This window comes from Acanthochromis polyacanthus, chromosome 12 (assembly GCF_021347895.1).
Source record: "Acanthochromis polyacanthus isolate Apoly-LR-REF ecotype Palm Island chromosome 12, KAUST_Apoly_ChrSc, whole genome shotgun sequence".
NCBI lineage: Eukaryota > Metazoa > Chordata > Actinopteri > Pomacentridae > Acanthochromis > Acanthochromis polyacanthus.
The window spans coordinates 14,303,616-14,329,891 of record NC_067124.1 but is presented as its reverse complement, the minus strand read 5'-3'; the positions used below and the strand labels follow the sequence as shown (position 1 = coordinate 14,329,891).

The following is a 26,276-nucleotide window of genomic DNA, read 5'->3' as shown; positions in this document are numbered from 1 at the left end:
CATCTCGTGAGGAGGTGGAACAGTGGTCTTAGAAGAGAAAAGGAAGGCTGCCGGAGAAAAATGTGTGTACATAAATGTTTACATGTGCTTGTGTTTCTGTAGGAGTGAACAATGGAGTTTGTCAGCACAATGTAGAAAAAGCTGCAGGCTATTGACTTCAACAACTCAACTTAACCAAAGAGCCTTTTCATTCAGTACACTTGCTTGCTCCGGAGAAAAATGCTCACTGGGAGATATGAAGTTAAGGATGGAAATCATAGAAGGAGTTTACATGCACTTCAATAAGCTGCTTCCAGTACAATCTGTATTTAAAGGCTGTTGGGTTGTAACCAAATATCTATTTATTCCTTTCTGCACTGCATTTTAACTACATTATGAGCATACTGGTGGCAAGTGACGCTGTGTGAGTTTATTCCCCCCATTTTTTGCCATAGCTTTGTAGCACTTAAAGCTCTACCAGGGGATGGGATTTGTAATATATCAGTTTTACTCGAGCCCTGGATTTACTTTTCTAGGATGCAAGGACTTCAAGTTTAAAAAAGCAGATCACTTCACTCGGCAACCTTGTAATCTCTAAACGCACCACTCCGCATTTTGCTCTAAAGTCTTCATTTAATTGTATCCCCCAACAGCATATTCCTCCACCTCACTAGAGGAATTCAACACCACTCTTAGGGGAGAAAGGCATTGACTAGAGAAGTGAAGAATATGAAGAAACAGTGGAAATAAATCCACTGTATCACGGTAAATTACACGTCAAATAGTCTCCCTGAAAAAAATCAGTGTTTACTGTTTATTTCATAAAGTGCTTTATGGCCTTACTTCACAGTTTACTGAGCATGTCTCTTTCCTAATGCACTTCAACTAAATTGTTAATTCCTTAGCATGCTCTATAAATTTCTTTTGTCAACCATCAAGAGTGCCGTGAAAAAATAAAAAAGCGAAGGAAGAACTTTTCTCTCTCCCCTTGAAAATGTTGCGTGACTTTGATCTGGTAACCTACATGATCGATTACCCATGAACCGTGAAAATGATTGCCTCCCTAATGAAGGCACAGAGGGCCAATCCTGGCATCCTCAGTGTTGATGTCCCTGAATTGACCACTAAACTTTAATGTTAAGTGATAGCATGAAGCAGAATGTGTTTGGTGATGAGAAAGTCCTGAAGTGGGGAAACGAGACGAGACAGCTATTCTGCCTTTCTTCATGCTGGATCATTATTACTCAATCCAATTTTCAATCTCTCTCTTCTTTCCCTCCCTCCCTGTACATATCCATCCAGAGACCCATTTCATTCCAAAATTGAAAATTATGCCTATGCCATTTATCCTTTCTTGTGATTCAATAACAAGCAAAAAGAATAAAGAAGAGAGAATATAGAGATTTTCAGAGAAAAGAACAATGTGTAATTTTGTTTGATAGTCATCCTGGTGCAAATTGAATATAGATTGGCATACTTCTTAATTACTGCAAGGCTCATTTGCTGAGATCTAGACAATAAAAACTGCCTGACAATTTTGACGCTTTGCAGGGAAAGAAGGCTCAACGAGATTTATGTGTTATTTAAAATGTTATGGCCTATTTTAGCGCTGCCGTGGATCACTCAGAGCGCCTCCTTTTGGGAGAAATATGAAGAAGTTTATCATCAGACTACAGAAAACATAAGAAGAGCTGCTCACAGGTTCAGCTTACTGTACTACTGGCACAACACTTATTGTGAATTATCTGCTGCTAATGTGTAAATGATGAGCAACATTTAATTCGCTTGGTGCACATCTGTGACACCCAGGGGAGTGCCCAACCTTCACTGTCCTATTTTTTTACTTTTTCTTTTTTTGGTCCCGTTTCCTAAATAACAAATTCTGCGACAGTAGATGTAAGTGTGACTGAACTAAATGTAATTAACCACGAAACACTGAATTTTGCTTTGTTGTTTCTCTGTTCACACCACTGGTATAATCGGGACTCTGCCTTGTTGGTCGGACGCACAATAATGTCACAGCTGACGGTGATCACACAAAGAATTGCTGCACTTTTCATTTCATTACATAAACAATGTGCAGCAGAAAGGACCTTCAAGTAAATGACACGAGGCCCAGAGACAGGACTCCACCTTCCTTTTATGCTTCCGTGCACCCAAAACTCACTTGTGCAGTTTGGAGCTGAGCCAGACCATGTGCCATTTGCAAGACACTGGCGAGTAGGCGACCCTGTGAGGAAATATCCTTCCATACAAGAATACACAATGGAGTGGGAGAAGGTTGTGCCGTCCACACGGGAAATACGGCCGTGAGCAGGAGTACCTGGGTTCCCACACTGTACCGCTGTAGAGGGGAGAAAAGAGAGGATGTGAAGGTCAGAGGTGTAAAATAGTAATGGATTTTCTATTTTCCATATCAGTGCTTTACCATCTGAGGTGTGGACGCCCCAAGGTGGCTGCAAGATGACTTCTGAAGGTCTGGAGGTGATAAAATGACTGAAAATATACATTCCTCTACTATTAGGGGAATACTAATTCATTCATGAAATAATTGCCATCTTGCCTTTAACCTGATCAATATTTATATTCTCTTGACTCTCACACTCGCTTTGAAAACACCTGACAGAAATCATTAGCTGGTGTCGGAGTTCACTATTATGCATGTGAGCCTCACATCAGAGGATGTGAGAAATCATTGTTGTTCTTTCAGAGAAGCTGTGAAACAAACCAGTAAAGAACCACTAATCTATACAGCATCACAGCTTTATTAAGAGAGGCTAATGAGCAGAGCTGGCGCTGTGCTGCACAAATCCCAATTGCAGTATTGACGAGTCATCATTAAATAATGTGCAGTTTGTGTGTTGTCAAGTCTCAGTACATCTGTGGTAATGACATTTAGTGCTGAAAACAAGAGGATTATGGGAGTTATATATATATGTATATATCATGGTAGAGACTGCGATTTGGTAGAATTGGAGTTTCTACCAGTAGAGATTGCGATTGGAGTCTCTACCAGTAGAGACTGCGATCGCAATCTCTACTGGTAGAAACTCCAATCCTACCAGTAGAGATTTGTCAGGGCTAAGGTTAGACTTTTAAGGTTAGGGTCAGGGCAGGGGTTAGATTAAAAGGTCAGGGTTAGTTAAGGTTAGGGTCAGGGGTCAGATTTAAAGTTCCATCTCTACTGGTAGAGATTACAATCGCAAACTCTACTGGTAGAAACTCCAATTCTACCAAATCACAGTCTCTACCCTGACATATATATAGCAACTATGGTCCTAGGACTCAGCATTCAGCTTTAATGATAATAGAAGTTAAAACTTAGGTGTACAATCCTTGGGGAGGAAAATCAGACTTTCTGTAGAGAACGGAAGAGTTGGACTTTTTAAAGTACAGTATCCTTTCCAGCATTTTCATCATAGGCCACTTAAAATGTATCCTTGAAGAGTGTCGAGTGCAGAGCTTGTTTCATGTGTTTTTCTTCTGCTCCAAATCACGTCTAATTACAAAACGGATCTGCTCTCTCAATCACCTAATTGCCTGGAAAATCTGAAATAGTGATTCTTGTAGGAGACAGACGTGTTGCAAGTGCGGTGGTGATTTCTCAATTACCACATGTGCATACATGCAAACTAATCTGGGTGCAAATGCATCACTCAGGCACACGCCTAACCACATCAGGTGGCAACTTGCTCACATTAATGCTCTACAAATGCACACACAAGCATATTCATACACCCGCTGTATGCGTATGCTCCTGGGTGCATTTACCAAAAATAAAGCATAGTAGCTTTTTGGTTCCCTTTCTTAATAATTCAAGACTGACATCATGACAGACACATAAAACAGACCTTGATGGCACTGTGAGATAGATATTAAGCTGAATATCTACAGTGACTGTTTCTCGGAGACTGTAAAAGGTTGTGGATAATAGATGGATGGGCTTTAACACTAGACAGGGCTTTAGATCACAAACAGACAGCACTGAGACTCATTCAGGCTCCAGTGAATTCCTGCCCCCACCCTCCTGAGGTGGAGGATGGTTAAAACAATCTTTAAATCAGGAGTTCAGCTGGGAGATGGAGAGATAAAAAGCTAGAGAAGGAGAGATGTGGAGTAAGAAACAGAGGAAGGGAAAGGCAGAGAGAGTATGATACAGAAAAGGGAGAGATGGAAATGTGGGCAGGGATGGAGATGAGCTAGACAACAAGATTAAGACAAAGAAATCAGAGGAGAAACAACAGAAAAAGGCTGACATTAAGGGAAATGAAGGCCAGAGAGAGAGAAGGGAAGAAACAAGGGAGATGGAATAAAAGGCAGATATACAGAGGATAGTTTAGAGGGCTATGCATTCATTAGATTAAAAATGACATTGGCACTGTTCCAAGCTGGCGGACAGTAAGGAGAAGAGAGCAAAAGCAGTCAAACATTTGCCTCAATATCCGGTTGACCCCCGGGGGTAATTTATGCAAGATGTAGAGCTGCTGTTCTGTGAACTAATATCTTCAAAATCCACAATGATTCATTTATCACAATCCAAAAAGGACTTGGCTTTAGGTGTCTAGAATTAATGAATTTTTTGGTTGCAATCTGGAAGACAGTCACAGCACCATGTGCTGGCAGAAAATACCAGAGAGATTTTTATCCATCTGGTGCAAAACTGCATTCTTGAGCTTTTGCAGTCATGTGTGTATGTGCTAGAATGCAGCCAATATGTTACATACAATGATTGTGTGTTTAAGGTGGGGCAGAATACTGCTTGGATTATTTATTTCCCATAGCTGATGCAAGTTTTGTACCAAATCAAATGCTATCTTGGAGATGTTTTGAAGAGTGTACATAGCAAAACATCCTATCAATGCAATTTGCTTATGCACTTCCTTACATTTTAAGGGACTTCCAGGAGCCTGAAGGATCCTCACCTTAAGTTTCAAGTTTTCCCTTCAAACATTTCATCATGACATTCAATAGCATCTTCTGTCAGTTAAAAGGTGAATACACATAACTTTAATTTACATAACCCTCTTTGTTACACAGGTTTTTCTGCTAAAATGTGTCTCCAAGACCAACCCTGATAACATCAGAGTTATTTTATCTGACTTTAAAAAGCTTTGTCCAGAGCCACAAAAGACATTATACAACAGTTTTCACAAGCTGATCTAGACTAACAGGAAGCTGCTTTAACAGGAAGCAGATGTACGGGGACTTTGTCTGAATAAAATGCCAACTAAATTAGGTTTAAAATAGAGAATACCTGATCAAAGAATGAAAAAAATCATACTAAGGATCTGTCCGAGCCTTCAGTGGCAGCTTCTGGTACTTGACAGCTGTTGATATTCAGTGCCACAGGTGCACTTCAATCAGTACACAAAACAATTTGAGATTCAGTATTCAGGTCTATGTAACCATGCACTGTCTCCTGAATCTGTAGGACTTTAAATGTGTACTTGTGTATAGAGAAATATCGTATGCATAATGTGTTCCCTCTCAGGCTGCTGTCTACTACTGTTTAATATATAACATCACTGAGATAGTTTAAAGATTCCTCTTACGTTTGCAGAATGGCTGTTTTCCTGACCAGGTCCCATTGGGGAAGCATATCCTCTCTGCTGAGCCATACAGTGTGTGTCCCACTGTGCAGGTGAAGCGCACCTTGCTGCGCACTTTAAAGTTTCCTGCCTCCCTGCTGGCATGGGCAGGTATACCAGGATCTCCACAAGCGCCTGTCGAATCGCCTGCAATGGAAGATAACCAGTCATGGACTAATAAAGACAGTACACTTAAGATGCCATCCACTGGAACATTCTGTGGGTGTGTTTGTGTGTGTACAAGTGTGCGTGCATGTACAGATGGATCCTTTCAAGTTGGTATGACATTGACTTACAACACAGTGTTCCTGTCTGTCAAGCAGAAGGACAATACATAGAGGGCCGAGACAATGCACCAATGAGCAGTTGTCACTATGCCAACAACCTGGAGGAGCCATACTTTACACAGCTTTGACATCAGGAGCTTTCTATCCATAAAAACAGCAGAGCCAGCATTTAAAGGCAACCAGCTGTGGTTATGAGAAATGATGAATACAGTTTGACCTCTGAAGCTAAATGCATTTTCATTATCCTGAATTATACTTTCTGTCTTTTGTTCGGTGGAACAACATCTAAAACTTGCAGTGTTCCCACCTTGCTCCACCTGTCAAGCATGTCTATGAATTAAATCAGATAAAAAGATGCAGCGTCTCTTGTTAATTCTCTTCATGTTCCCATTAGCGGCGTCTCTGGTGGGTGGAAAAAATAGGACACGTTTTCTTTCTAAGCCATAGGAAGTGAGGGAGAGAGATGACAGGTATGGAATCAGGGCAGTGCCATCACTGCTCAAGATTTTATGTTGTGACGAACAGCAAGCCAAGCTGAGTGGTTTGTTAGTCAGAGTGGGGTGGTTTTGTATTCACTAGGGACATCCTCAGAGCAAAGGGAAAAAAAGCACATAACACCAACCACTGCTTCCACTGTTGCTGCTGCTTCCGCTCTCTCACAGAAATGAAACCAGTGGAGGAAAGAAAAGGGAAAAATGTTGGGCTTCAGAAGACAGAGTATCACAGTCAGAGAGACATATAGATGTACAGATATTCAAATAGATAGAAAGATAGACAGGCAGACAGATAGACAGTCTTTGTGAGGGATTCATGCTTTATTGACTTTGAGATCTTGTTCCTTGAGCTGTGCACACACCCTGTGCATCATTCCCTATGTGCTGGCTGCTGCTCTCTGTGTACAGAGCAGCAAACAGCTGCAGTAATACTGGACTTGTTGACGAAGCCTTGCTGCACAAACACAAAGCTCATATCTTCTACACACATCCCACTGCTCATATGTTCACAAAATGCATTTGTCAGGTCAAGGGCTCACAGCTGGAGATGATAAGTTCTCCTGTGGCCGGGGCTAGAAAAGAGTGTGTGTCTCACTGCAGATATATATGTGTGCGTGTGTCGGTGAGAGAGCGCACTTGATGCACGTGAATGTTTATGCATCTCCCTGCATGCACTTGTATGCACTGGCAGGGACAAGTGCACACTGGCTGTGCATACATATTTGTGCCTGTGTGTGTGTGCAGGTCAACTTTTTGCATGTGTGTGTGTCTCCCAGCAGCTGTCTGTACTTCATTAGTCTCCTTCGGTTAGGTGAGGCAGCCTGACTCGGCATGCACTGTGACAGCTATAATCTCACTAATTGGGATGGTGGTGGATTTGGTTTGAATCTGAGTTAATGTCCGTTCACCAGGCTCCCTTTGTGAGGAAATAATAAGGCCTTCAACTCAGCCATGCAACAGACGAGGACAAAAGGGGAATGGGTTGGCAAGCGGTTTTAAGTCTCATCTTACTAATTAACAAGGGAGGCCAGATGAGAGAAAGGATAGATGCATGGATGGATGCATGGATGAGAGCTACTGCTGACGCTGGGCTAGACTTCTGAGAAATTCATATTCCAAATTATTTTGTTGCTACTGGTGATGAACACTGAATTATAATTTGCCATTTTCATAACGTCTAGCTCTGCAAAAAAAAAAAAAAAGCTGTTTACAGACTATGCAATCACCTTTCTGCAAATAAATAACACAATCACTGAAAAGCAAAGAAAACTTAGGGCATGTAATGGAAAACTATGTAGGAAATAACCCCAAAAAACTGACAGACACATTTAAACAAACATGCGTGTAATGTATTAAAGGAAGAAACTAAATCGATGACATCTACAGTTAGAGGATCTGGTGTCTTCTTTTACGTTGAGAGGCATTTTTCCCCTCAGAGTAAAGGATCACTAGCCTAGCCATGCTACACCCATGTTTCTGACGGCACAAGGGTCTCGGGAAGCTCGACAGGGAGGGAGGCGGGCTAAAAGGTTGTCTATCAAATCCCTCTGCAGCAATTGGGTGGGTATACAACCAATCAACGCAATGAATAGGCTGATGTAGTTCCGAGAGCACCGGCGGATTGTGGCTAAGTCCCATTAGCTTCCCAACCAGCGGAGCCAACTGGTATATTAAGGATTTGCCATATCCCGTCGGCATAAGTTCAAATACGTCTTTCTTCTCAATGAAACACTTAAGTGCCGTCCTTTGTTTATCTTTCAAGTTGAATTTTAGCTTCAAATCTTTAAGGGCTGTGGCCAAAGCCGAGTCGAAAGACAACTGTTTATTGTTTCCGGTTGTTTCTGTCAGAATCGTCGCGCCTCTGTCGTCACTTCGTTACGCCCGCCTTCTGACTCTACACTTCATGGTGATTGGTCCGGCCAGTTTTAGGAGAATCCAGCCTCGAGCCTTATGGAAGGTAACTAGACCCACCCTGGCAGAGAATTAAATTCGTTGCCGAGGGTTGTCTAGCGCGGCTAGGCTAAAGGATCACTGCAAATCAATACAAAGTTGTTCTGAGTGATCACCTTTATCCTGTGATGCAGCATTTCTATTCTGACGGTGGTGTTCTCGTCCAGAATGAGAATAACTCCGTCCACGGGGCTTGAAAGGTCACTGAATGGTTTGATGAGTATGAAAATGATGTGAATCAGATGCTACGGCCTTCACAGTCACCAGATCTCAATCAAATTCAATCCTGTGGGAGACTTTGGACCAACTCCCTTTACCACAACTAAGAAAATGCCAAATAAGGTGGAAAAATGTTGCTCAGTCACCCTAGTAAAGTTTCAGAGACTCTTAGAATCAATGCCAACACACAGTGAAGCTGCTTTGGTGACACAAGATAGCCCAACAACCTACTAAGACACTTTCTGTTGGGTTTTCCTTTAATTTGTCATTAGTCTGTACATTCATACATTCCAGAAAGCCCATCTGTCTTATTAACATTGTTGTGGTAATTGTGTCACTTCAGAAGTTTTTGTGAATGTGTCAGTAGAAATGATGTGTGAAAATGTACATTTGCACAAATATGAAACTCACAACTTGAGCTCCAGCTGTGTCTTGGTTCTAATTTCCTCTACAGCTGTGACAGATGTTTACTGCCCACTCTGAATTCATCAAAGCCTTGCAGTGATGAACAAGTGATTTAGAATGGTTCCTTGTTTCCATTGTAAGTTGCAGATTTCATAGTTATTCAGCAGCACTGATGCAGTATAATCCTGTATGACAACTTGAAGCCTTCTTATTTCTTCATGTACATGCTATGCAACTACATTTTCTTATGAGAAAAGCTGCAAAATATTTTTTTTCTGTCATAGAGGTGCTGCTGTATCAGTGCAAAAGTAATTTAATCCACATTTTGCAGTGTGAATATATGTAATCAACATTTCCACTATGTGCTTATAAACTGTAAATATCCTACTGCAGCATATTATTTTTTCTTTAGCCTGGTAAGTTGCATTGCTGTTTATTATGATTAAATCCTGTGGTCCCTGACCCTAGACTGATACCCTGCTGCACAAATTCCTCCAGGGATTTACTCTCTAAACTTGTCTGACAATTTAAATACTTTGGAACAGACTCATGTTGGCTTTACTTATCTCACTTTTTAAGTGATGAGTTGATGCTGATTAGGTTTTGGACAAGTTAAAATAAATGCACTGAATCTGGTTTGGTATTAAATGTTTTGTTTTTTTTGCCCAGATTAAAGCAGTATATTAGCTGGGTATCCTCTAGACAAGCAGAAGCAGTAGAGCTCATGGTGCTAGAACACGGCTCAGAGTGAATGATGGAACAAAATATAGGACAAAATTGGAGATCATCATTTTACGAGAGGCTCATTTGTCATAACAGTGGGGTACTGATCAAATCATCTCAATAGACACCAAATTGCTTTTAAAACCGCGGTGATGACTGATAAAGAACATTTTTTAGCTTTTATCCCCCACCCAAAACTATTACAATATACACAGATTAGCCACAACATTAAAACCACTGACAGATAGGTTAACATTGATTATCTCATTATAATGGTACCTGTCACAGGGTGGGATTCATTAGGCAGAAGGGTAATTCTGTAAGCTAATGTGCTGTACACAGGAAAAATGGGCACCGTAAGGACCTGAGCGACTCCAACAAGGGCACATTGTGATGGTTACAGATGAATGGGGTCAGAGCATTTTCAAAGCAGCAGAGCTTATTGGTTGTTCCTGGTTAGTGTCTACCAAAAATGGTCCAACAACCGGTGAAATGGTAGGAAGGTCATGAGCACCTAACGTTCAGTGAGACACAGAGGAAAGGTGGGCTGATCTGTGTGGTTCAATCCCACAGAAGAGCTGTAAAGCCACATACTGATCAGCATACCGCCCCTCACCTCTAACCACCACCTAAAACATCTTCAATGTTCATGTGAGTGTCAAAGCTAAACCATGCAGCAGTGGGAGAAGGTGGCATGTTGTTTACTTGCATATATAGCTGGTGTGTGTGTTATTTACAAGGGTAAGAGCTGGAAGCAGGATGCAACATGGGAAGAATCCAATTTGATGAAGGCAGTGTGATTCTCTTGACAATGTTCTTCTGGGAAACCAACCACTCATGGGAACTTTGACAAGTACAACTTGCCTAACTAAACACTCTTGCGGATTCCTGCATCCTTTCATGCTAGTGGTGTTTCCTGATGTCCGTGTCCTCTGTCAGCAAAGTACTTCGCTCTGCCACATTTCAAAAATTATTCAGGAAAAGTTTGAGGAATATTACAAAAGTATTGACTTGGAATCCAAATTAGCCACATTTTAGATAGAGCATCTGTTGGATGTGCTGGAAAAACAAGTCTGGTCCGTGGACGTCTCACTTCAGGGTTTTGTGGACCTCAAAGCTCTGTTTTGGTAGAATTAGACAAACCTAAACAACATCATACATTTGGCAGGTAGTAGATTAGTGTATACTTTACTAAGATAAGATAAGATAGACTTTATTAATCTCACAAAGGAGAAATTTAACATTACATTTAACATCACTACATCGCATAGCTAGATTTTTATTTAACTACTAGGTTGTATGCGCTAAATAATTATGCAGACTGAAGCTAAGCAAACAAACCCATCTCCACTCTGTGACTTTTTCGTTTTGTTGAACTAGGACAGCAACTGTAATGGAGACTCTGGCTGGGTGATAGTTCGGAGCCTCTGCAACCACGTGCATCTCTTTACTCGCCTAGAAAACCCACTTCCCTACTGTCTGACTGCTTTCAACTGTCTGAGTAAATACAAAACAGTGGAGGTGAGGGGAGAGTTTGTACTACCATTTAAAGAAGAGGGGGAAAAAATAACTGCCATACAAGTCTGCTTACAAACATTACTTCTGGGTCAGTGAGCTGAACAAACCAAGTGAACATGCAGTAAAGAGAACCCACTTAAATGGTCAGAAATGCTTAAGTGTGATGGGAGGGAAGTGCACAGGGGGGATTAAGTGGGAAAGTTTGTAGTTCTGCAGACATACACTAGAAGACACTTTTTTCCCATGTTTTTAGAAAACATCAGGAGTAGAGTTTCGAGATGAATGTAGTGAACACAGGACGCTTAAAAAGTCTTGTTAGGGAGCGTCTCACTTGAGAATTACATCACAGGTGATCTCTCGTAATCGTTTCAGCAGAAAGCAACATTTACTTTAGCACATTTTCGGCTGAGTAGTAAACTCACACTTCCCTATTACTGAATGAAAGAGGAATAATAAGAGTTTGTTTGGCAGTGTTCCACCATTCATGTACTCTGCCAAATGCAGATATGTCAGATAAACCACAGGAGTGTCTGCTCTAAAAGTGAAATGCCAAAACAGATTTGCAAATGGGGAATTTGAGGTTGATAACTGACCAAATATTCCATTAATGTCAAGACTCTTTGGCATTACACCATTGCGCTGAGGTGTTCATGTTGTGGGCCTGTTTTAAATATTCCGCTGACATCTCTTGTGGTATCTAACCATGGAGATAGTTTTGGTCTGATGAGTCCAGGTTTGAAGGTTGTTTAAGATCCTCTCCACTACAAAATTAAGTCTTTTACTTTGTTAACTTGTCTTTATATGACGTGGCTGAGCATCTCTTTACCTTGAAGCTGCTATGTACCAATGAAGGTCGCAAAAAACACAGAATCCCACAGCCAACAGTTAAGGAACCAATCCTGTCAGTGTGTGGGCCGGGACTTTGTGTATCATTCTTCTTTAGAATTGGTTTCCGTTTCCAATGCATATGACTGAATTGCTTCAATACTGCCCCTTGCCATTTTGAAGCGTATTTCTAGGTAACCTGATCAAGTGTCAATGAGCAGTGGAGGGATGAGTGCAGAAAGAGGTGGCGACTTTACAGATTCACAGATTCTGGTGGAAGCAACGGTGTTGAGTTACATGTCAGCCATTTTGATTAAGGAAGGGATTCTTTTCATTCAAGGAACTTCAAAATATCCATTGCAGATATTCGGTCATGTTTTTAGAGGGTTTAAATCAATGAACAGAGAGAGACTTTGTTATTTCTGACAATCTAATATAAAATAGTTGAATGGAATTTTGTGTAGCATTGAGAAATCACATTTTAACTATTTAATAGTGAATTCTCTTTCCAAATTTTGTCCTTGTTTCGTAAAATCTAGACACATCTACAGACAGTTTTCAATGGAACTACTTACACCAAGAGAAACAGATGAACAGTGTATTCTATGAAACATCCAGAGCATTGTGGACATTGCCTCTGGAAAAGATGTTACTACTGAATTTTTTAAGAAGCTTTTTTTTTTTTTTTTTTACTGCTGTGAACAAAACAAACAGAATTCCATTAAACTCTAGAGTTTGGGTGTGATGGCAGTAATTTCAGAGATGGATCTCTCACAGCTGGGCAAATAAAACTCCAATTATTTGTGTAGTTGGATACCACTAGTGGTAAGTGAGAAAGTATGCTTTGTTTTTCTTTTGTAATTTGGGTAAACCAAACCTTTATCCGCAATTCTTTCCATTAATTTAGAGAATAATTGTCCAGGAAGCACAAACAGAGTTGGAATCACGACTCTATTTTACATAATTAAACAAACAGTCTTTAATAGAATATAAAGATCACAGTCTTCAGAAAATGAGATAAAGACTTTTTGTTGGAATCTGCGAAGGAATGTGTGTATATGCATGACCAGGTGTGTGTGTGTACCTGAGCAGTGGGGCAGTGGACCACTCCAGTGTCCATTCAGCTGGCAGGTGAGTGATGAGTCTCCAATGAGCTGCCGGTCTCCCAGGCAGGAATATCTCACCGTGGAGCCAAAGGTAAACTTCTCCCCACTCATCACTCCGTGGGGAGGTGAACCTGGGTGGCCACAGTCCACCTCTGCATGATAGAGAGGGAGGACAGGAGAGATTATCGTGACAGAATGGATGGACAGATGAATTAATGTTGCATGCTTCAACACACCTGATAAAATCACCTCTCACTCTGCTACTGAGGCTGATGGGACACCACACAGACTATTGTCACAGAAACAGCTTGATAGGCAATGAAATGAAAAGTTTTTCCTTTCTTTCAGTTAAAGATCCCCCCCGCCTTTTTTACAGTCTTAGCTGGGTTGGTGAAAGCACATATAATTATTAGATATTAATGACACTCTGTGAAAAGCAGCAACAGTCCGACATACTGCTCTGAACGTTTAATCTGTATCTAGTTCAGGGAGCTTGTGTTAAAAGAGCAATTTTAGTAGATTAACGTGCCTTAATACATTTAACAGAAAGTTGTTGGCTGTTTCTACAACGGCATCATTGTTATTAGCTGCTTTTCATGAAAAGATGAGTTGGTGCATAGTTCAGAAGGCAAGTATTTGGACAGCCTTTTTTTAAAATTTCATTTAGGTATCAAGTCTCAGCTTTAGTCAGAGTATGTTTACATAAATATACAGAGAACTTTGTGGGAGATAAAATGCAGTTACACACACAAATTTGTCCAATATATGTGACATTTTTATGGATCACAGTCCTGATGAATCCTAGAATTTGAGGCATTTGACTGCGTGTGAGCACTAAGAATGCTCCTGTAAATGTCTCAGTGTTTATCCTGCTGTTGCCGTCAGCACAGAAATCAATTAATCAATAGCTAGTGTGCCAGTTCCTCCGACAGTCAAACATTTTTTTTTTGCTTTGTACATTTTTGCTAAATACAATCCGGCCTTTCTGTCTTTGAAGCTCACCAGAGGTTTGTATCGGGAAACCTCTGAGATTGTGGTCATGAAATCTCCCTGCAAATGATTTTTCTGTCATCCACAAGACTTGTAGCCTCTTGGACTGCCACGTTGTTTGCCACGTTTTTTGTTTTCCCATTTGAATACACCTCTGTTTATTTATTTCAAGCTGACTATAATTGATATCTCTTGATATCAGGTCACTGGTTTATTGCATTTTTAGCATCATTGTCAACATCGTAATCTCAATTCTGAAGCACATTTGAGCTCTTTTGTGCAGGAACTACTTTGGAAACAATAGCTGCTCAAGAAGCATTTAGTATCAACTGTCCACTTATTACTGAACCCTTGTAATTTCAGTATTGTGTGTAAAAACAGTCTTTCGGGTACTCAAAATAAACCTAATATCTGGCACTTCAATGTAGTATCGATTATTTTATTCTAATCTAAATGAACTGCAGCACAGAGCCCAAAGTAGTGCAGACACACAATAACATGCACACAGCAAATAAACTGAACTTGATACATCATTTTCTGTGCTGCCACATTATCTTATGACCTTTATTTATTTATATTTGTGGGAGTTGTCATTTAATCAGCTTAGTTTCATAATGCAAAGCAAGTTCCTATAATTTTTGCAAAGCTAATTTCTTAACAAAGAGTCACTGATGCCTGGAGCAGTGAATAAACATTTGAGACAGACACTCTTGTGTATCTCTTTAATTACTATTCCGTTTGATAAAATAAATGCTGCACGTCATCTCTCTACCATGAAATGAACTGCGTTTTTCTGAGCCTGTGTGAAAAAAAAGCAGAGGTTTATTTAAGATAATTTCACTGGAATTGGGTCATTACTGTCAGCAGTCAGAAACAGAGTGCACATGAACCAGGTGTTTGAGAGCAACGGCACAAGCTCAGATAACTCTGATAGTTCATAGATGGTATTTGTTGTTAGTTGAGGAAATATTGGCTGTAGCCTGAACAACTGGTCCTCCAGCAACCCCCACATTTCTCAGTTAGGCACAGTGGAACATCACCAAAAGTCACTGGAGCATCTCACATTAGACAGATGCTCCTAATCGCAGCATTTAGCAACTTGTACCATTAAAAGTCGATGGGTGACAGATGACACAAACAAGGTTAAAGACATTCGGTTGAGGGTAGTTTATTTCTGTAAACCTGCATCTCTTGTGAGGTTTATTAACCCTAGGACCCCCATGCTGTTTTCAGGACAATTTCAATACCTTCACTGTTAAGCTCTTATCTTGGTTATTATATATGTTAGTCTATTCAGATCTTCTATTATTTGATGTGACTTAAAGATTTTTAGATTTGCCTTTATATAAAGGAAACAATATTTGGTGCATTAAGATTACCTTTGCTCTTATTTTGACCACAGCTTTTAATTCGTTAGAATGAAAACTATACAACGTGAAATGTCAAAAATATGCTTGAAACTATGCAAAAATAATTACAAAACTAGAATATTCCTGTATCATCAAAATAGTTAATTTCTGGTGTTTACTCTGATGCACAATCAGCCTGCATTATGATACGATACCAACAGGGAACTGGAGTGTCACATTTAGTGAAGCTGTTAATTCACATAGGTTTTTATCTGTCTTCATGGTGTTATTTCTTCAGTATGTATAAATATATTTTACTTTTTCCTGCGAGATTAAAATATTGCATCGACATGTTATTTCTCCAACAAGGAACACGGCAGAGCTATGTGACGATCGGCATACGTTTGTCCGTCTGTTTGCAACATTACTCAAAACAGTCTAAAAGTTTTTAATGAAATTTTCAGGGAAGGCCAGAAATGACACAAAGACCAAGTCATTAGATTTTAGCAGTGATATGGATTACAGTCTGGATCCACGCATTTTTTAATAGATTTCTGTATCATTGCGAGATAGCGGCACTGTGACCTTGACTACAAATGAGCACTACGTCAGCTGCCTGCTGAGACGATCACATGATTGTGATCCTACTAAAAATGCACCATTGTGAACTTATCAGGACTTATCCATTGGAAATGACAAAAGGAACAAATGATTAAAATGTGGGGGTGTTCTCGAGTCTCATCAATTCCTGCAGCCCGCTACATATTTATGTCACAATTCAGTATCCATACATAATGCACACATGGATAACACACGTCTTTGCTCAGCGCAAGATCATTTTTTTTGTGGGTACATCTATATTAAATGGACATATTTTGTAGTGCCGTGATTTCTGATCATCAATAAGTAATAAAAAATGCTGCATTTCTAAAATAAATATTGCTTCATTTCTGACAATGCCACAGGGGGGAATGGACAGCCTTGGTGAAGTACTACGCTCTCTGAGTGCTTTTCTTGTTATCTATGCAGCGACGGCAATGATTTAAACAAATCTGGATATTGTCTATGCAATCACGAGTTCATGAGTAATTCAAACAAGAGCACTGGATGTGGAGATGATTTCACAGCTACATGCATGTTGTAACTATAATTAAAAGTTATGTAAATTTAAGACTGTCACAGATGCTTCGTCACACATACAAGAAACTTCATTGTCGCAAAGGTGAAGACATGCAGTTTAATTTCATATGTGCTACACCTCATTGCGCAAATTATACACACAGGGGAAAATCAACCAAGATAATTTGCACACAAACTATTTGTGAGAACATTTGCATGAAATACGCTGATAACACACAAAAGGCGTTCGGGACAGAAAAACATCTTTACTCATAACATGAATAGTTCAACTTGCCCGTTTATTGCAAATGTAAAATGAAAATTAGCCACTGTACCGATGCATTCCGGTAGAGGTTTGTCCCAGTGGCCCACCGGCTGGCAAGTGAGCACCGAAGAGCCGAACAGGTAATATCCAGGGTTACAGTCATAGAAGACCACGCTGCCGAACGTAAAGTTACCGTGTTCAATCTTACTCTCCCGGATGGAGTTGGCAGGAATTCCTGGATCTGTACAGTTAACCACTGAGGAAAAGAAAGAAAAAATACATTCATGCCATAGTTTATCAAGAAATTTGATCATAGCAGAATAGTTACAAGGAAGACAACATTGTTTTTTATTGCTGAAAGGATTTTTCATCCAAGATAATTTCACCCAAAATACTCTTGAAATTGGATAGTCATATGCTGAAAACAGCCTTTTGCTCTTTTCCCTGTTTTCCTGTTACCATGAGTAAAGTCTTATTGAGTCTATTTATGGATTCAATTTATTAACTATAATCTCTTTATCATAAGTGTGCAGTGGGAGAAAAGTAATGGCTTGTAGAGCTGCTCCTGGCAACTTTTAATAAATATCAATTTATTGTGGATTTTAAAGACAATGCAGATGAATTATTGATGTACAAGACAGTAATGCTTGCTTAAGTCAAGGTGAATATTCACTTCTTGGAAAGGTTTTTAAATTCATCTTATGAAAATGTATGATCTCAATCCATGTGGCTGCTGTGGCATTAAGTATGTATACAGTGTGCATCATGCAAATGCACTGCAGGAGATGAAATACAGCACACATTCATTCTTTATTAAACTGTATTATTATACGTATTGTATAGTTACTGCACTCTAATGTAGTCTTGTGTGGTTTATGTATCAAGTTATTTGGACAGCAGGTATTCTGTCAAGAGTTGTTTTATTTTAACACCACGTGGCAGTCTGCCTAAGTTACTCCACTCATCTCATCACTGGGGATTTTTCCTGGAAGCTGTGTAAATCTTTTTCTTTTCTCTTTCTGGAAGGAGCGTAATTTGCATAAATGTTGTCTGTCAGCATGTTCCCATGAGTTAATAATAGAAATGTTGACATGACCTAATCAGTGGCTTTTTCTGTTTATTCTACAAACAAAAAGAAAAATAAGTGCGGGCTATATTAAGCATTGCCAATAATAATAACACCTAATGTTTCGTGCTAAAAAACAAAAGCACAGCTATTGCCACACATTCACAAGCATCCATTTTAGAAGCAGTTAGTCTCCAAAACTACATTACTGACAAGATGGATCAGTCAGCTGAAAGGAGACAAGGGTGAAATTAAGTTTAGGGCAACATCCAATTAAATCAATAATGCAAATGTGTGACAAAGCTGGCTAAATGTGGTGAAATTTTCGTGGGAGCAGACAGACGTACTTTGACAAAGGGAGTCATTGCAGACTAATATAATCTCACTGTTTTGATCGCTCACCAGGTCTGTCTCTGCAGTGCTATTCAGAATAATGAAAATTGTGTCTCTTCACATCCAACTGCCAACAAAATTCAAGCCAAGAGAAGAGATATTTATAAATGGGCAAAATCTGGCAAACCCAGCTTCAGTCCAATAGATCCAGAGGTAATAGACCAATTAACGCCACTTGGATTCAAATCTGTTTCTTTAATTCAGTTTTCATAATAATGTCATCATCCGTTATCTTATTTCATTGAAACCAGTCGACATCGTACAATATTTACCTACATTCAGCACATTTTCACACTGCAACAAATACCTGTCTCAAGTAGAGGGAAATGATATAGGAGAAGCGCTTTTTCATATAAATATCATTAAAAAGGAGGTTGAATGCTGTTACTGTCAGTTTCCATTTCATTTTGTTGACAAGGTAAAAAGTGAAAAATATGTCTTCAAAACATCCAAATTGTCTAAAAAACTTTCTCGGGTAAACACTTCTTTGGGTTGGTTTCACATAAAGATCCCTGCATTACTGTTGATTATAAACACAGCACTAATGAGCCTAAGCTGGGCAAACTAAAAAGTAAGAAGCACCATCATGTGGGTAAATTAGATATCTTCCACTGATTGCATCCTGTGATTTCATATCTTTGAAGTAATCTCTCTCTGTAGCACCTTCTGCCCTTTCCTACATTCTGTTTAAGCTTAATATTGCCATTTCTCTGCTTTTGCTCTAAGTCCAGGCTACATACGTGGAGAATTAGTGCAGGGACTTCTACCATTCAAATCAATAGATGTGTGAGCACCTCATCTCTTCTGCTGGTTTGTCTGAACCTCTGTAAGCTGGCAGTCACTGGCCACTGCTTCCAGAATGATCATGATACATCTGCTGGCGGCTGATTTCGTGTGGTCATAGCCCTGAATAATCACAGCACCGGCAAAAAAGCTATTTCATTCTGTCCCAACACTTTGGCTGGATCCTATTTCTGCTTGCTGGCAGGTTCCCGTTGCCACTTATGGCTAGCCTGACTTACAGAGGCAGCACTAGATAAAGTAGCCTGTTGTAAAATAAAATGAAAACATTTTTAGTTGTCGTGGTACAGCCCTCTTTGGAAATGAGTCGTTGCAAATGCTTAATGAGATGCATATGAATATGATGCATCTGTTGGTTCAAATTCTTGCTTTTTTTCTGTTTGTTGTGACTCCTGAGGCAAAGTCTGTTGAGACACCTGAGTTCAACTGTCAAGGTAGATTTGCATCCTTCTGATACCCAAGTCAAGTCAAGTTGACAGTCATTTATACATTCTGGAGGCTCTGCACCTGGACCTCACCTCTGCATGTTGGCGGCTGCTGGCTCCACTGGCGGTTAGCCTGGCACTGCGCGGTGGATGGTCCTTCCAGGGTGTAGCCTTTGTTGCAGGAGAATCGAACCACATCATTGTAGTTGAAGCCATCGCCTGTGGTGCGGCCATAGATAGGGCTACCAGGGTGGCCACATGTGACAGCTGAGGTTGACACACATCACCCAGGTGCGCGATGAAAGCAGGAAGTGGAGAAGATAATGGAAAATGATAGGCAGCAAAGAATGGATACAGAAATGGTAAAGGAGAGGGAGTGGGAAACATACAGAGTGTGTAGAAAGACAGAGAGAATGAGGGAGATAGAGAGAATTCAATAACAATGATCGAGGTCGCATACAGTGACACCTATCATAAGAAAGTCATTATCATATAATTAACCTCAGAGGACAATAGGGGGATTAGACTCGAGACATGATCTCAATTGGGAAAGATTAAGCAGCATATTTCAGTGCAGTAAGAGGTGAATGGGAGATCAAGAATCAAATTATGAGGTATTGACAGATTTCAGCATTTGTCAAACTAAAGGAGTGGAGTGCTTTGGGAACTGCAAGTAGCTTCGGATTTTTCTTTCTTTCACAAAATGCTAAACATATCTTAATTCACAGAGCTGATTTTTGAAAATAGGAAAATTCTTGTGCCAGATATTGCTCAGAATAAACAAAGGAAATAAGTGTCTGAAAAGTAAAAAAACAAGCTATAAGTATAATACATTACTGAAATATGTGAGCTAAACTAAGGCTAGAATAGAACAGTAAAAAGTAAAGATGGCAATTATACTGAGGTGAAGTATGATAACACAATAGAAAAATGAAATATTACATTGCACCTGAAACATGAAATTAATTTAAATTTTGCACATACTGATGCTGATGTACATGAAAGTAAAATATTACCCATCTAAATCATAAAGTTGCACATGCAAAAAAAAAAAAAAACGCATCACCTGAGAAATAAAAAAAAAAAAATTAAATACAAACATACTGCAGGAAATGAAATGCTAGACATGATGGAAATCTGATTTTGCACAAAGTATTGAAAAGTAATATTACAGTGATATTGATAATATTGTTTGGACCTAAGTGTTTTCTGCAGAAAGCGCAGGAGTTATACAGTTAAATCAAATCGTCGTGAATACAAATTTATATATTCAGGGCTTCCTTAAAACAATATCAAACTAAAATACTCATACTTGAAAAGCAGTGTCTATACAAATAGTCAAGTAGGTCATCTGTCATTGAAAAGCAGACTCAGGAAAGCACTCTGCCCATCTTAATTTTGATCCATTTAATTTTATTTTTCCACACCTGCACAACTACTCTTATACAAATCCTCTTAGCAAACTCACATACACTCACATTTATCAGTGATACGTGGTGTTAAAGTACTTACAGATACAGACTGGGAGGTGTCCGGACCAGTTGTGGTCCTGCTGGCAGATCCGTACTGAGGAGCCGATGAGTCTGAATCCAGGGTTGCACTGATAAACCACCGTGTCTCTGTAACCAAAGTTTTCTCCGATCACTTGCCCATTGACGATCTGCTCTGGGATGCCACAGTGGCCGGCTGTAGGACGGTGGCAAAAGACAAGCAGCAATGAGACCATTTTACCCTTTCTTCTTAATATTTATTGTTCTTTCCCAACAATATCATTAATTTCTTCAGTGAGGGAGACTTTGCCATAACACGACAGCCCATCCTAAACTCTTGTAGTATTTATAACACTCTGCCAAAACGGAGGTTCAATTTTTGCAGGGGATGTAATGAACTGTTTCAGTCAATGTAGTGCAAAGCTGTAGTTCAGCTCGCTATGCTTTTGGAATAATGACCTGCAGTGGCTTCCATTGAACTAATGGATGACAGTTGCAGGGTAGAAACACAATTTTGATTGTGTTATCATGTTTGAATAACTTTGCATTTTGACAACAGTATTAGAAAATGAAATGAGCAAACTGGTATTTTAAAAGGTCTTGGAATTATAATGGGTGCGAGTAAAATTAGTGTATTCATGAAACATATTGGATTTGGAGCGCATTTTTCACCTCATTATCTCTGAATTTTTATTTCTCAAGTCACACAGACTTCAGCTTCACTTGTGGTGATAACTTTGCCTTTCTCATCTACAGTAGCCAGAGACACGCATGTGAAACTCCTCAAAATCTGTGCAATACACTCATGCACATAATCGTATTACTTTCAGCTACAATAAATCCCTTTCAGAGAGGAGGAATCTTGCTGAGATTTTCACTGCCACTTAAAACCTGGGAAATTGCCACTGACTGTGACTCTGATTTCCCTAATTCACTCCTGCACCCAGAAACTCAGCTGAGCATTTTCTTTTTTTTTTAATCACACTCCAGTGGAGGGCAGCCAGATTCTATGACGATAATGCTGAAGCAGGCAACTATACTGAGAGGTCCCTCACTAAGTTAATCCTGTCAATCATATCACCTAAACAAGTGAAAGGTGTCCTTCTTTTAATGAACTGAACCAATCTTCGAGCTGAGAGAGCTGGTGCCACACAGCTGATAAATAGACTAATGCATCTGCCAGGGAAACTTTCACATTCTGCTGCTGCGTGGGTTGGAATGTGGCTCAAGTAATTACGTGTGTCTCATTTTCTTCACCAGTACAGAGCTGTGATGAGCCGTGGTAAGCTTAGCTGTAGCATATTTTCTTGTTTATATATCCTAACAACTGCTCAAATTGTGCTGGTACAACTTGGCAAGTGTGTCATGGTTTCAGGGAAGCTGTGGCTCTACAGTTGCTTTCTCACATTTGATATTTCATAAACACCAAATCGCAGTGACTCCAAGGCTTTGCAGTATAGAACCCTGCTCCAATCCGCTACAGGTAGCTGCCAAAAGTGCTCGCACATTTGCAAAACAAATTTTTTCCGTATGATCTCTACAAGGTCTGAAACAGGCTGATGAGTTCCAACGGCATCGCTGAGAAACGGCACCATGTCAGAATCAGATGACAAAAAATGTTACATCTTCTAAATGTTTTACAGTCATTGGCCATGCACACTTGGCAACAGAGGCAATTATAGTCACCCTCTGCTTGCCCATCTGGTTGTATTCTGGGCATGTTGGCATTACCAAAAAAGCTCAAACTCTGTCTGAGCAGATTGCCAACAGTTTGTGACCTGGTCAATGCTGTCCTTTAAAAAGTTAAAGGGAACATTTAGACCATGCTTACCCAGGCACTGAGTCTCCATCCCACTCCAAAGGCCAGAGAGGAGACACTCTCGAACAGTGGAACCCGTTAAAACATAGCCAAGGTTGCAGCTGAAAATGGCTGACGCTCCAAAGGTAGTTTGGGTCCCAATTTTCTTCCCATTAGGAGGAGTGGGAAGATTGCCACAGGAAATGACTGCAATAAGATGAAGAGGATAGTAAAAAATAAGAGCAAGGAGATGGAGGAGGCACCCGGAGAGGAAAAAGAACAAGAGAGAAAGAAAGAAGAGCTGGATGTTGGCTTACATCTTCAGAGTCAATGGGAGAGCACAGTCATTTACACTCATCTTAGCGACCTTAATGCGATAAAAGAGTGACCTGTACTATTTCACGGGGAGGATAATGATGGCGTTTGCCTTTGTCCCAACATCTTTCATCATGCTGGCTGGGATCTCCTTTTGCCATTACATGAGCTATTCAGCACTTTTGCTTTTCAAAAAACAGTTCCCATGGCAGCAGAGAAAAGCTTTTATTTCATTTATTTCTTTTTTATTTCTTTATTTCGATTTCCACAATAATGCTGATTAAGTGAACCGAAAAGAAGATATTCAGTCTTTAATGCTACAATCTGTGGATCTAACTGAGGCAAGGCCAGACGTAGATTTTTCAATTTAGTTAGATACCAATGTTAAAATGCTTTTCTATTCTAGCTATTCAATGAAACTAATGAAACGCATATACGGTGTGAATATGGAATGGGACTACTACACTATTACTATTCTATTTTTTATGCTAACACAATGATTAACTAGCAATAAAGTAGAGGTAATTTCTGGTAACATCATCTTCTAGTTTAATTCTTTGTTCATTCTTTCTTTTGGAATGTGGACTTTACTTGACTTTCAGGAATGTGTGTTATCATCAAGTGTTGTGTTAATGTCCTGTTGCAGCCAAAGTGACTCACTTCTACATCGAGGTCTCTCGTTTCTCCAGCTCCACGCTCCATTGGCTAGACACTGGATGTGGGCGGGGCCAACGCGATAGTATCCGGGGTTGCAGGTGAATATTATTTTAGTTCCATACTCATAATGCGAACCATTGACTATCCTCCATTTTCCATGGTCCAGAGTGAAGGAGCTGAGACTTGGGCACATCATCACTGTGAAAAAAACCCCAAATGAAACATGATAATTGAGTGGGCAGTGGATAAAGTAGTTTTTGGGGGATTTGTCTAATTGCTTTACATCTGTTTTCATCTCTTCTCCCTTGTACGCCCCCTGCAAACATATGCAACAACTCGTCATGTAGAGAAAATACAAATAGATACAAAGGAATAAATTAAGCAGTACAATAATCTAATCTATGCGGTGCAGTCAACACAAATGTTCTTCCACAACAAAGATATTTATGAACTGGCGCTCTCTCCAACCAAATGAGCTTCAAAACAAACTCTGTTCCCCTTTTTGCTGTATACGGCAGAGAATAAACACTGGTCTCCATAGAAAACAGTGCTGTCAATCATTCTTCACACTGACTTTCAAACTTGGAGGAGTTGCTCTGGCATGTAAAACACTCATCCCAGTGCCAGCTACAGATTTCCTCTCAACCACTATTCTCCCTTTCATCCATCTGTTTTATCACCACCCAATAACTTAGTGTTTTTGTAATGAAACTGCAACTCGTGGTTCTGTGGGACCGCACTCCATATTTTATGACACTTTCCATTACTGTGCAGTTTTGTTAAAACTGTTTGATATTCTACAAGTTCTCCGGAGGATTTTTTTTTCCAAACCCCTACTTGGATCTTCTCCAATTCAAAACAGAAAGGAAACAAAAAAATCTGTGTCCTCCGTTACACTTCCTCATCATCATGTTTTGATTTCTTGCATATCAAAAGTAGCAGAAATAATACACAAAGGGAACATTATCAAAATGAAAGTCCTCCATAAATCTTACTCTCTAATCCTAAAATTTGAGAATGTTTTTACAAAAAAAGAAAGAAATCTTGCTATGGGTCCTTGCAGTCTCTCTGAATCGGTCTCTCTCTCTTCTACATCCTCCCCCAGCACCATCTACTCACCGATGCATCGGGGTATCTTGTTGTGATTGCTCCAGGTGCCGTCTGGCTGGCAGACTGTGGTCGTCAGCTCTTTGGAGGAGAGCCGGTAGCCGCTGTTGCAGAAGTAGGTCACCCGTGTGCCGACAGAGTAATCAGCAGCGAGCACACCTCCGTTCGCTGGTGCACTGGGCACACCGCATGACACAGCTGCAAGCAGCAAGAGAGCCATTGTTGACGCACATGTTAATGTGCCGAACAAGACGCATACCAGAGAGACATGGTCAGACAGGCACATAATCACTCAACAGTCACATTGATGGCAGACAGTGATAAATGCGCATCTAAATATACACTCACTGGTATTGGCAGTGCAGCTATGGATCCATAAAAATGCTCTTTAAAGTTTACAAGGTAAAGAAATTCAACAAAATACATATGGAACTGGCTTCTAAATAAAAAAAAAAAAATGGATCCAGCCTCCTCAGAGTAAAAGAGAAAATGGAAAAAAAAGAAAAAAAAATCCATTCACACATCCAGTCTGATATCCCAACTAACTAAAGATCAATCTCCCTCCAGAATCACAGGTTCCAACATTCATGATTACCTCTTAAATTATACCCCTCCAAAAAAACAAAAGTGGTTTAGTTAATATTTTATGTTGCTTATCTCATAGTCAGAAAATATTGTAATGACATAAAACTCTGCAGCCAAAAGTCTAGCTAATATCAGTTCCAAATCTTAACATTAAAAGTAGGAAGCACTCACACACTGAAAATCTACCATACAGCACTTTGTCCCTGTAACTAGAGAGTGAATCTAGGTTACTGTGGCCTCAGAGCTTAGACCAAAACAGAACGCTCGAGCAAGTACTTTTCAAGATGTTTATCATCTGTATAATAGATAGAGCAGGGAAACCAACATCTGTAGGGCCATACTAAAAGGCAATGGTTATGCAAACACAGATCTCTTCAAGTGGAGCAGTATTAGTAACTGCACACTGTGAAACATCAAAGGCAGGTATCTGCCAGCATGGCATGGAGCCACTACATCGCCATCCACCACCCCAAGAGAGAATCAATCGACATTCATTTGTGACAATTTAACAGATACGAATCGAAAGCAATGAAAACTTCTCTACACTGCAGATGGAAATATTTGATGTTTGAAGAGTGAATTCTTTAAAATCATCAAAGCATAGAAGGTCACAGGGCTTGAAAATTATTTTAAGCCATTGCTCTTTCTCTGAGGTGCATGAGTGAGGCAGATGGATTAATATATTGTAGATTCTCAACACATCGTGTACTGGAAAGAATGAGCGCAATGTAATATTTGCTTTCGAACAGATGGACAGCATCTGTATGAATATTTTATCTTATCTGCAGGGTTGGTATATCTGCTTTGGAAGAGCTGCATGCA

At 39.9% G+C, this 26,276-nt stretch overlaps 1 protein-coding gene across 6 annotated transcripts in view; it reads right to left on the bottom strand.

Annotated features, from left to right (window-relative positions):
- Nucleotides 1–26,276, bottom strand: part of LOC110966116 (CUB and sushi domain-containing protein 3-like) — a 241,430-nt gene that overhangs the window by 39,797 nt on the left and 175,357 nt on the right. For all 6 annotated transcript variants that reach the window (XM_051956539.1, XM_051956535.1, XM_051956536.1 and 3 more), the window contains 9 exons: nt 24,882–25,067; nt 23,766–23,960; nt 22,824–22,997; nt 21,015–21,188; nt 19,596–19,769; nt 16,888–17,073; nt 13,073–13,246; nt 5,532–5,714; nt 2,147–2,323 (listed from right to left, as the gene is read on the bottom strand). In XM_051956539.1, coding sequence (XP_051812499.1) covers nt 2,147–2,323; nt 5,532–5,714; nt 13,073–13,246; nt 16,888–17,073; nt 19,596–19,769; nt 21,015–21,188; nt 22,824–22,997; nt 23,766–23,960; nt 24,882–25,067 — 1,623 coding nt within the window. The remainder of the gene's footprint in view (nt 1–2,146; nt 2,324–5,531; nt 5,715–13,072; nt 13,247–16,887; nt 17,074–19,595; nt 19,770–21,014; nt 21,189–22,823; nt 22,998–23,765; nt 23,961–24,881; nt 25,068–26,276) is intronic.